This window comes from Triticum aestivum, chromosome 6A (genome assembly GCF_018294505.1).
Source record: "Triticum aestivum cultivar Chinese Spring chromosome 6A, IWGSC CS RefSeq v2.1, whole genome shotgun sequence".
Lineage (NCBI taxonomy): Eukaryota > Viridiplantae > Streptophyta > Magnoliopsida > Poales > Poaceae > Triticum > Triticum aestivum.
Genome location: NC_057809.1, coordinates 560,377,690 through 560,390,380, shown reverse-complemented (window position 1 = coordinate 560,390,380; position 12,691 = coordinate 560,377,690). Strand labels below are relative to the sequence as shown.

The 12,691-nt window shown below is 43.2% G+C and overlaps 1 protein-coding gene across 1 annotated transcript; it reads left to right on the top strand.

Annotated features, from left to right (window-relative positions):
* Nucleotides 1-8,239: 8,239 nt before the first annotated feature.
* LOC123128512 (peroxidase 56) lies at nt 8,240-12,039 on the top strand. Its single transcript, XM_044548537.1, has 4 exons — nt 8,240-8,547; nt 8,633-8,987; nt 11,250-11,374; nt 11,464-12,039. The coding sequence occupies exons 1-4, from the start codon at nt 8,326-8,328 to the stop codon at nt 11,764-11,766; spliced, it is 1,005 nt and encodes a 334-aa protein (XP_044404472.1). The 5' UTR covers nt 8,240-8,325; the 3' UTR covers nt 11,767-12,039.
* Nucleotides 12,040-12,691: the final 652 nt, after the last annotated feature.

The window sequence follows — 12,691 nt, the reverse complement described above, 5'->3', positions numbered from 1 at the left end:
GCAGGCCTATTTATAGGAATTACGCAAGTATTAGCAAATTCCTGGTCAGATTACTTGGAAAACTTACCGGCAAGCCATGAGAATATTCGTTGAAGAATGACTGAATGAGTCCAGAACTTGAACTTGAAATTTGGACCACCTGCAGAAACTTCAGTGACACTTACCACTTACCAGGGGTTATTGCTTAATGAGATCCCCAGCTTAATTAGAGGGAGTTCGGCATCGTCTACACACATAGTCAGCATAAGAAGAATCCAAAACTTAGAAATGTTTTAGTGCAGCTGTGAGTATATGCTCCTGAGCTCAAATTAAAGCACACTGATGAACAGTAAAACCAAAAAAAACTTCAAAAAAATCTAAAAATTTTGGTGGTAAACTTTGAAAAATGTTTTGTATGCTTGAAAATTTCAGCACAAAATGACATTCGTGTAAAGTCGTGGCAAAAAATAAACAAAATGGATGCTCCATAAATGCTAGTTTGGAAAGCATTTTGGAGTACTGATTTTGTTATTTTGTCACGGCTTCCACGGATGTCATTTCGTGCTGAAATTTTGCAACCATACAAAATATTTTACAAAGTTTACCACCAAACAAATTCAGATTTTTTTAAAAAGTTTAACTACTTTTTTATTTTACTGTTCATGAGGGTGTATTTGAGCTCGCGGTCAGAATAAGACTTTCAGCGTGTGTACCATTTAATTGATAGTAGGAAGAAAACAAGCTAAAACGACATCTCTAAGTTATGTATAGGACGAACGACATGAACTAAGAGCGCATGAGCAGAAACAAGGATTGCACTACGGAATCAGCGCATCTAACCCGCGGGAAGATGGGAAGAAAGAGGACCCTTTGGCTAGGGTTTCTCGTGCCTCCCGCCGGTGCCGCCGTCGGTTTACCTCGTCTCCTGTGGTCTTATATCCATGAAGGCGCGGTGGACCCCGACTCTTGCTGGCGGGAGGGCCCCATTTTTTCATGGTATTTTAAGTTTTGTTAGGGTTTGTGTCCTGCTCAAAGAGGCGAGGCGGCGACAAAGATGGAATAAGATTTTCCCCGTCTAGTCCCTGTCCAGACGGTGTTTGTAGCATCGCCGGAGGGCGTGTGGAGGTTTGTCTCCGGCGGATCTCGCGGGATTCGGTCAGCATTTGTCTTCGGCGGATCCACGTGGATCATATCTTCGTTCATCTATGATCTCGTGTCTGCAGGTTGGATCCTTCCTATCTATGTTTTCTTCATCGGTGGTGGTTGTTATTCTAGTGTGTTGGTTCTATGGGGTCTTAACACGACGACTTTCTGACTGTCTACTACAACAAGGTTTGCCCGGCTCCGTTGTGGGAGGGGCGAAGACGGCGGCGCACCATCAGCTCACTTCAGTGCTTGTAGTCATCACTAGGTGGTCTACAGATCTGAATGTATTTTTTACTTCTGGTATTCTTTGTACTACCTTACAGTTGATTAATAGATTGGAAGTTTTCTTGCAGAAAAAACCCACAGAAAGATGGAACGAGCCATGAGAATCACAAGAGATGCGAGATTTACCAGCCTTTTGTTTTCTTGCGTTTTTCATATTGTTGTTTTTTGCTTGGATTTTCCTAGGTTTTGAGGGGGGGGGGGGGGTGTTAGCTTTATTTGGCTTTTCAATTTTTTGGGGTTTTTCGGCTTTTTGGTTGTTGCTTGGGTTTCCCAAGGTTTTGGCGAAAAACTGTTTTTTTAGAAGCGGTGCTTTTCCACGAGAGGCACAACATATGTGCTTTCTGAAAAGAGAAAAACATAGCATGTGCTACCACGAGATGCACAATTGTGCTTCCGAAAATGAAAAGCACAATCTATGTTTTCATAAAAGGGAAAACACACCATTGTGCTTTCTCAAAAAAGGAAAAAGTACAACCTGTGCTTCCATGAGTAACACGGTTGTGCTTCCAGAGAATGAAAAAGCACAGCATGTGCTTCCGCGAGAAGCACAACTATGCTTCCACGGCCCGAAAAAGAAAAAGGATAGTTGTGCTTCCCCAAAAAGTAAAAAAAAAAGACGAATGTGCTTCCTGGAATGCACTATTCAAGAGTTAAAACATTTATAAAACTCAAATCTTCGAAAGAAGGTAAAAGCTCCTAAGTTTTGACAAGTAACGCACATGCAATGTTTCACTTGTCAGCAACAGAGAAGGTGAGAGCAACATTTGTAAGGTCTACCCCTTAATTAGTGATTTCAACTGTATTTCTCGTAGCGAGTAGGTCGCTCATGTTGAATGTGACATCGGCATGATCCAACAAGCCCAGTTAGAGCTAGAGACCGAAGCTCATGCCTATTTTTTCGTGTTTACATTTTGTGTCTTTTTTTGGCATGTTTATTTGAAGTTCAAAAAATTCAGGAATTCAAAATATCCATCCAAATTCATAAAAATGATTGCAGATTTAAAAAATGCTTGTGAATTGGAAAAAAATATTTGATAATTAAAAAAGTTATAAAAATTGAAAAATGCTCATGGATTAAAAAATATATTCATGAATTCAGGGATTTGAAACCAAGTCGTTGAATTCAAAAAATGTTCACGAATTCAAAATAACTTTTTGAACTTGAAAACCTTATGTAAATTCCAAAATTATTCATGGATTTGAAAAAAAATCTGATATTAAAAAATGTTCATGATTTAAAAAATTGTTTGCTGATCTAAAGAAAAAAACGAATTACAAAATTGTGAAAACTTCTTGAAACTCTGAACATTTTTTGTAAAACTCGAACATGTTTTTGAAATTTCAAGCATTTTCTAAAAACATAAAGAAATTTCGAAAACATGAACAATTTTTAAAATGTCAAATGTTTTTAAAAAAATTATGAATGTTCGAAAAACAAAGAAGAAAAAAAATAAAAAGGGAAGAAAACAAAAACAAGACAAACCAGACAGAGCAGTAAAAGAGAAGAATAGTTCGGGAACCTTTTAGAGGTTGCCCAAACCGTTCAGTGTGATTCGCTCACTGCGCCTTGATTTATGATGTGCTGGATTGTCTACGTACCCCTTGTGATGGATTGCTATGGAAAGGATTCTTACAAGCAATATATACAATTGTGTGTTGTGCCCGCTAGTCACCGAAGGACTCACACGCCTCTCCCGACAAACTGGAAAAGATCCGTGATTTTTTTTAAACAAAGCTAAAATCATGATTTAAAAAAATAAAAAATTGAGAAAAATTCATGAGATTGAAAAGGAAGTTCACAGAATTTGAAAAAGTTATCAATTTTAAAAAGGTTCATGAATTTGAAAAGGTTAGAAAAAAACATGAAGTTGATTTTTCTGTCAATTTGAAAAAAGTTCCCAAAAGTTACGAAATTGAAAAGTTCATAAATTAGAGAAAAATTTCACCAATTTTAAAAAAATGAATTTGAAAAGGTTCATCAACTGAAAAAACAAATAAAACAAATAGGAAAGGGAAAAAGAAAAATAATCCGTGAAAACCGATCCATAAAACAAGAAACGAAAAAAGGAAAAGCCTCCAAGAAGCTTCCAGGAGTTCCCCAAAACCAATCTAGGAAGCTTCCAGAAGCTTCCAAAAACTGGGACTAGCATCTCACCAAAACTGCCTTAGATGGTTTGGCCCATTGCTATCAAGGGTGTGAGTCACCTATGCTTAACGTTATAAGTAGCGCCTTAATCCTAAATAGGATGGGGCCTTGGGGTCGCTAGGAGTGTAGCCAAAAAGGATCCATCCATGGAAGCCAAAATCAACGGACACGAAGGAGCTCATGAAAGTGAACATCGGTGCTTAGGAAAACAAATCAGTGTTTCTTTAAGCACCCAGTGCTTATTTGTAGAGAGTAGATGTTTAATTAGGCGTCTCTCTTGTAAAATTAAGCACTGATGCTTAAGAAAAAACCAATTTATTTTGGTATAAGCACCTTCGTAAGCAGCTAGCGTTGTACATGACCTCAAGTCTTCTGTAGGAGCCGTGAAGAGCTATGTACAGTATGCTTGAGCTGACTACTACTCTATCTGATTCATAATACTCATTGTGGTTCAGTCAATGGAGTATTTTGCAACACGTCCAGTGATGTACAGTACCCGTGAAATTTTGGATCAGGGCGGCCATGTACCGTCGCGAACAAGACGAGCCTCGCTCAGATCTGTCTGTTCATCTCAACAGTGCACTATGACCGTACGCTCGCCGACACTGCTAATCTACCATCTGTGTCTTAAAGCACATTGCACCTGGGTTAACACATATGTCCGGCCTGGCGGCCTCTAACGAGGGCGTGCTAGCTGTGGGCTGTGGCTAGAGATGCTGCACGGCTACCAGGTGGTTGGCCATGGACATGCATGAAACCAACCTCTAGCTAGGCCTCGTGTCCTTGCCATGCTTCAACCACAAGTCATACAAGTCTCGTGCATGGGCCAATTAACTATTAGTATCTCTTAGCGGGTCCACGTAACATCACACCATACTATTATTTTTATTCTCTGTACTACGCTCACAACCTCTAACAACAAAGTTTAATGCATGCTGGGGAGCGGCAACGATCGATTGTCCTGCACTGCTCGATCAAATCACTTGTTGACCAATTTTGTGACATGCACGTTACGCACAACAGCTTGCCTCGGATATGTTGATGGCACCGATAATGTGGGCAAGCACAGAAGAGGTGATAAAATGGATGTAAATTTGCAACGTAATCGAGAAATAAAGTGATGAAGCTGGTGTAGGCACGTAGTACTAGAGTAGCTAGCTAGAGATCGACGTTGAAATGTTCACGTCATATCATGATCGCCTCCGATAACGGGTGGTGGTTGAGAAACTAATAAAGCCCACATTAATCCCACGACAAGGGGGTCAAACGCTCAACAATCACACACACACATAGGTACGCAGTACGTACCTATAAAGTATTCTCCATTGGAGAGAGAGACTTAGACCTAAAGCATGCCCATGCATACCGAAGTATGTAACATAAACCCAATCAAACATAACAATCTCTACTCCTAATGGAGCAGTTGGTAGTCTCGCTTTCAGGTTTTTTTTCGTTCCACCACTTTCGTCCGGTTTTTTCGTAGGTTAACCGTCGTAGATTTTTTTCGATGATGGTTTCTTATTCACCGGTTTATTTACCCCTCAGCTCTTTCCTTGCAAATCAGGACTTTCCAAACGTGCACGCAATCACGGATCTAAATTTACTAACTTATCCAAATCAACCGATACCTTCCATTATTGTAAATTTCTTTAGGAAACATATAATAGATTTTAAGGAAACAAATAAAAGATTTTAAAGACACATCATACTTTACTAATAATCACTAAAAATCAAATCTAAATTAATTACCTTACCTTAAATCACTCAATCACTTTAATTAGAAAACATTTTCTTTCCTAACTGCACCTTGCTTAGTGTGCACATAACAATCCGAAGTAATTAGAGTCACATGATTGAATCCATTTATTTAGAGCGACATGATTGCGTTCCGGGATGGAGGCCATGATTTCGTCGAGGTCGTTGCTGCCTCCTACACTCAGGGTGTGTCGCCGAGATCGAGGCGAGCATGAGGAGCTGTGGCCACCGCCATGGTCACCTCATCGCAGGGGATGGAGCACGCCGTCGACCTACAGCTTGTGGAGATCAGCACTTTCCAAACGTGCATGCAATCACGGATTTAAATTTACTAACTTATCCAAATCAACCGACATCTTCCATTATTGCAAATTTCTTTAGGAAACAAATAATATATTTTAAGGAAACAAATAAAAGATTTTAAAGACGCATCGTACTTTACTAACAATCACTAAAAATCAAATCTAAATTAATTAACCTTACCTTAAATCACTCAATCACTTTAATTAGAAAACATTTTCTTTTCTAACTGCACCTCGCTTAGTGTGCACATAACAATCCGAAGTAATTAGAGTCACATGATTGAATCCATTTATTTAGAGCGACATGATTGCGTTCCGGGATGGAGGCCATGATTTCGTCGAGGTCGTTGCTGCCTCCTACACTCAGGGTGTGTCGCCAAGATCGAGGCGAGCATGAGGAGCTGTGGCCACCGCCATGGTAACCTCATCGCAGGGGATGGAGCACGCCGTCGGCCTACAGCTTGTGGAGATCAGCACTTTCCAAACGTGCACGCAATCACGGATTTAAATTTACTAACTTATCCAAATCAACCGATATCTTCCATTATTGCAAATTTCTTTAGGAAACAAATAATATATTTTAAGAAAACAAATAAAAGATTTTAAAGACGCATCGTACTTTACTAACAATCACTAAAAATCAAATCTAAATTAATTAATCTTACCTTAAATCACTCAATCACTTTAATTAGAGAATATTTTCTTTCCTAACTGCACCCCGCTTAGTGTGCACATAACAATCCGAAGTAATTAGAGTCACATGATTGAATCCATTTATTTAGAGCGACATGATTGCGTTCCGGGATGGAGGCCATGATTTCGTCGAGGTCGTTGCTGCCTCCTACACTCAGGGTGTGTCGCCAAGATCGAGGCGAGCATGAGGAGCTGTGGCCACCGCCATGGTCACCCCATCGCAGGGGATGGAGCACGCCGTCGGCCTACAGCTTGTGGAGATCACTGTTGCTCTTCAGGTCGCGTGGTGACCGGATCTTGCCGATGTGTCCCTCCCCGACGACCTCCTCTTCGCCCGGTTGGCCGGCATGGATCTCGCCACTACTGCCCTCAACTTCTCTGCCTCGAGCTCGACGGTCAGCCACCATGGATCCCCCAGCTGGAGGGTCACGTGAACCAGCCGTCCTCCCATGCTGCAGCGGCGAGAAGGTGACATGGCTCTCCGTACACGAAGAGTGGAGTGTGGAGTTCGGTCAAGTACTTATATACTTGGCCTCTACTGCTGATCCATGTACATGGAGAAGAACAGACAACCGCTCATTCATGCTTCGTTCCACTCCTTTGCGCTACATTACTGGAGGTGACATTTTCCTATCTCTCTATGTTGTAACAAGCCTGTTGCCTGCATAGTTAATGGATTTTTTATTTAAATTTATCGCTGCTTAGTGCTTTGTTGCAATTGTTCACGCAAGATTCTTATATATAATCTGAGCGTATGTAGGCATACTTAGCTTTGCTATTCCATTTTTTTTGGCGCATAGAAATAAGAGTATTGTCCAGGTTAGGTATTCAATTGAGTATGGTATTTGGATTGCTATCAGAATGTCTTTTCTATGCATGTGATTTCTCACATCTGGTTATAATATTTGTGAAGACATGCATTGCACGTGCACTTGGAAGCGGGCCCGTGGCCCGCGCTGGACGGTGCCGACGCCGACCCGAGCCACCTCGTCCGCGTATTCTTGGAGCTGTGGCTGGTCGATTTACATGAAATTAATTCCCTCAGTTCTGGTGGCAAATATAATACACATAATCCATATTGTTATGCACTAGCGTGTATGTGTGAAATAGATGGATTATGGTCCCGTACCCAATAAGATGGATATGTGTGTGTTAGAGAGAGAGGGAGAGGGGGATAGAGAGTGAGGAAGACGGAGGGAGAGTGTGTGTCTGTGTGTGTGTGACGATTTGATGGTAAAAAAAGGTCGCCAATGTCGTAATATTGAACTCTTAAAGTTAATGTGGCCCCGTTGCAACGCACGGGCGTTCTTCTAGTACATCTATTAATGAGGTGTGTTTGCTATCTTAATTAGGCAAGTATGTAGTTGCCGTGTAAGCGATGGTACTATACTAAGTAATACAGGTATATGCATGTGTCATGTGTGATGCGTATGTCTTCACCAAATTGACATAAAGAATATGCATCCGGGACTCCCAGCAGTCCGGTTAGCGGGCTGCTGTACAGTGGGAAGACAAAGGGATCCGCCGCGGCCGGCCGTAGAGTATCCGTGTCGTGGGAGTGAAGCTGTATGTGCATATAGTTTTTGCTTTTTAGTTGAATCATTTTCACCCGATTTGTATTAAATCCGTCATATTTATATGTAATCCGGCCTTGTTTGCATGAATTTCATCATGTTTGTTGAAAAAGAGTTTGAAATATATGCGGCTACGGTTGAATGACGTTCTCCTGCATCTATGTCTGTGGATTGGTCTTCATTATCCGCGGACAGATTCGGGAGGAAATTTATGGGTTGCCGTTGGAGATGCGCTTAGGCAAGTATATAGTTGTCGTATCAGCGATGGTACTATACTAAGTAATACAGGTAGATGCATGTGTGTCATGTGTGATGTGCACGTCTTCACCGATTCACATAAAGTTAGCTAGAGAGAGGGGAGCTATATATAGAGCTTGCTATCTAGAGGTCTCGTTCGTCAACTCACACCAAAGACCATTTGTTCGGAGGTAGCCTAGGTAATAACATGATGAAGGGCATGGTGTGCCTGGTGGCCGTGGCACTGGTCCTCGCCGGCAGCGTCAGCATTGCGGCGGCGCAGGCGGCCGGGCTGAAGAAGGGCTTCTACAAGAAGAGCTGCCCGCAGGCGGAGGACATCGCGCAGAAGGTGGTGTGGAAGCACGTCGCCGGCAACCGCGAGCTCGCCGCCAAGTTCCTCCGCATGTTCTTCCACGACTGCTTCGTCAGGGTAGGCGCAGTAGTCAGTGCATGTCTATGTTTGTTTGGCAAGTTGATGCGACCAATTTAATTACACGTTGTTTTCTGGTGTATAGGGGTGCGATGCGTCGGTGCTTCTGGACTCGCCGACCAACACGGCGGAGAAGGACGCGCCGCCGAACCTGTCGCTGGCCGGGTTCGAGGTCATCGACGAGGTGAAGGCGGCGCTGGAGCGGGCGTGCCCGGGGGTGGTCTCGTGCGCCGACATCGTGGCGCTGGCGGCGCGGGACTCGGTGTCGTTCCAGTACGGGAAGAAGCTGTGGGAGGTGGAGACGGGGCGGCGGGACGGCACCGTGTCCAGCGACACGCAGGCGTTGAACGAGATCCCGGCGCCGTCCTCCACCTTCGACATTCTCCTCACCAACTTCTCCGGCAAGGGCCTCGGCCTCCAGGACCTCGTCGTCCTCTCAGGTGCGTACCACATCCACGTGGCATGGTCGTTAACGTACGTAGATGCAGAGTTCATGCGTGCATACAGTTATGCTGGAGAGGTACACGTACGTACGCACAACACTATTTTGCGATGACGACCATGCGTTGGCACATGCAGCTGCTGGCCATAAATGATCATGCATGCATTTGCTTGCTCGATCTACCTCTGTCTAGGTGAATAAGTCATTCATGTAGTGGTACGTATAATGAGGAAGTACTGTCCATCTCTTGATTTTTCTTTTGCTACTGCCCACCTCTTGTTGTTATTCACGAAAGTACGTATAGTGTTTTTTATAGAATAAGAATGTACGTATAGTGCTAAGCTTAGTGTTTATTACTGAAATTTTGCTATTGCGCCAAAAAGAGGACATGCCTCGTGACACATCATGTGCAGTTGCATGCAACACGACGACTAATTAATATCACCACAGTGTTTGAGAACGACTGCTTGCTAGCTCCGCTGGAAAGCGGACGAAGCCGTCGGTGGCCGATCCGTTTCTCCCGGAATTGATTCCTTTTTCTTTCTCCCATACCTCTCGTACGTACCATCGATGGTCAGTTGTGCTTGTGTTGCAGGCAGCGTAGCTCTACAATCAAATTCGATTGATTGATTGCAACTGCGAAACACGTCGGCTTGCCCCTCGCCATAAATCACGGATTCCTTAATGATGATAGGTGTGTGGTGCTAGCAATGCACGTCCCTATTTGTAGACCTATGTTGACAAGTAGTAGAGGTGTTACCGTTGCTAGACGAGGTCGTTGGAGCATCGTGAGTTTACGTTATGACGTGTAACTGTGGGAATGTCCAAAAGTAACCGTGCCAACGTGAGATTCTCACACTTCAAGTATAGAGTTTTAAAGCATCACGGTGTTGCTTGTGTGGCTGTGGAGTGCTTGTCCATGATAAGAAGCTTGTGGTGACTTGGTGGATTTTTATCAGCGGAAAGTCCATTAGTGTCATGTACATGCATGCTTATGATGGTGTATCCTACTTCGTGCTATCTAGGAGTAGTACTTCCTCCGTCACAGTTTAGAAGGCACAATTAAATTTGCGTGTGTTTTCATAATAGACAAGGTTTAGGGCGCATTGCATTTATTTCTAGTAGCTAATTAGTACTCCGTATAGTATTTCTATATGCATGCGTAGTGTGAATACTATTTTTTAGCTCATCCCACAACCAATAGATAACCACCTAGGTCATAGAGAATTTTCAAACGCGTCTTCTAAACCGTGACGGAGGGACTAAAAGAATCCTAACGGATAGGGTAGAAAAGTCACATTCAGACATGAAGTAAATGGAAATTAAGTGAATAATAGAATGATTACCAGAGCGGTTGCACCTACAAATCCACTAGAGATCAAACCCCTGATTTAACATCGTGTGCCTCATTAAATTAAATTTTCATTCAAAAAAAAATGTGCCTCATTAAATTGGATTTCTCTTTCGGTCATGGGCAAATCGCATCCCGCTTTCTCCCGCAGCTGCATGGAGTTGTTGGTCATTCGACGCCTTACCTCATGTGATTTTTCTTTCATGAAAAGTTGTCATCCTAAACATATTCGACTTGCTGCCGGTTTGCCTAACCTTCAGGAAGTTCTTGGTCTAGCCCGATCTTAGCGTGGATGATGTTCCACCGATAGTGGAATAATGCCAATGATGACTTCATTAATCTTGAACTCCACGACTCTAGTCTTGAAGTTCCGTGACTCTAGTCTTCTATGGACGACATGTGAGTGTGTACCTCTACCTTATCATCTTATGGTCGATATTTTTCTTTCAAAAATGGTAAAGTGAAGAAATCGAGCCAGAACTCTGCTTAGCTGGGCTGAAATGATTCCTGAAGGTGACAAGACCACAAAGTTCGTTAACAACAAAACCGGGCTACTGATCTGGGGACGATCCATATTGGGAGGGTTGCTCCAAAAAAAATTAGTTGGAGGTACTTTCCTGGTAGTTGGCACAGTTGAATCCAGTGAGGCCGTTTGGGAATGAACGGTCACGCGCAAAAGGTGGCGACCAGTGCAGCAGCGGAGAGAAAAACATGGCGTGGTAGAAAAGATCTACTACTGCATAGCTTAAATGTGTTTATATAATCCTTTTGATCTAAAGTTGTACTAAAGTTAGGTCAATAAATTTGGATCGAAGAGAGTAGTAGACTAAATATACTAATTCCCCTTTCGGAGTGCTTGTATTTTTATGCTGCATAATTTAACCCTTTTTTAACATGTGACCACTCTAGGCGGACACACCATCGGAATAGGCAACTGCAACCTCTTCAGCTCCAGGCTCTTCAACTTCACGGGCAAGAACAACCCCACCGACACCGACCCCTCCCTCAACCCACCCTACGCCAAGTTCCTCCAGGTACGTACTACTCCTACTAATCAGCACCTACCATCCTAAGTAAGTAATCATATCATCATTACATGACATTTTATGTGTGCGGGCTGCAGGGGCAGTGCAGGCGTAACCAGCAGGACCCGAACGACAACACGACGGTGGTGCCCATGGACCCCGCCAGCAGCACCTCCTTCGACAGCCACTACTTCGTCAACCTCAAGGCGCGGCAGGGGATGTTCACCTCCGACGCCACGCTGCTCACCAACGGCCGCGCCGCCGCGCTCGTCGACAAGCTGCAGGACAACGGCGTCTTCTTCGACCACTTCAAGAACTCCATCAAGCGCATGGGCCAGATCGGCGTCCTCACCGGCGCCAGCGGCCAGATCAGGAACAAGTGCAACGTCGTCAACTCCTAGATTGATTGACTGGAAGATGCATATCTGTGGACGTGGGTCGCTGGATTGCTGACCTCATATATTATCACGGTGCGGTGTATGTATATGGGCTGTAAACAAGTGTCTAGATGATACGGGAGCTGCGTGTAAAACTACCAAATAATTATCTTGTAACGAATTGAAAATGCAGAGAAATATTATAGGGTTTATGTACTCCACTAGATGCTATTGCTGGGGAATATGTTTAAATCAGTGAGCCTCCGGTCAATCAAATCTGCCAGGATCTCTCATGCACATGACATGAACTGAATGTCGATCATCGACAATTAGCTTGTTCGACTCGACCAATTCCTGTTCACGTACCTCCTTTTTCATCGTCCAGCGGCCGCCCGCTGGCTTGTACGCAGACAAAGGAGCATGTGCTGGTAACTCTACGCGTCGGAGATTCACTCCGTAACGAAGCACGGGCACTGTGCTAGTATACAAATGAAAAAGAAGAAAATGTGACAGCTGACACCCCCGCGGTTAAGTCCACAAGGCAGAGAAAAATAAACGGAAATAGCGGAAAGTCCTTTCTCAGCCCGAGCTCAAATGAGCTCGGATGAACAGTAAAATCAAAAAGTATTTTAAAAATGCTCAAAAAATTCTGAAATTTTTTTGTGGTAAACATTGACAAATATTCTAACTACTTGCAAAATTTCCTCTTCATATCACATTCGTACAAGGCGTGGCAAAAAAACAAAATCAGTGCTCTGACATGCTTTGAAAGTAGCATTTTCAGAGCATCGATTTTGTTTTTTTTGTCACGCCTTCTACGAATGTGATCTGAAGATGAAATTTTGCAAGCAGTTAGAACATTTGTCAAAATTTATCACAAAAAAATTCAGAATTTTTTGAACATTTGTAAAATGTCTTTTGATTTTACTGTTCACCCGAGCTCATTTGA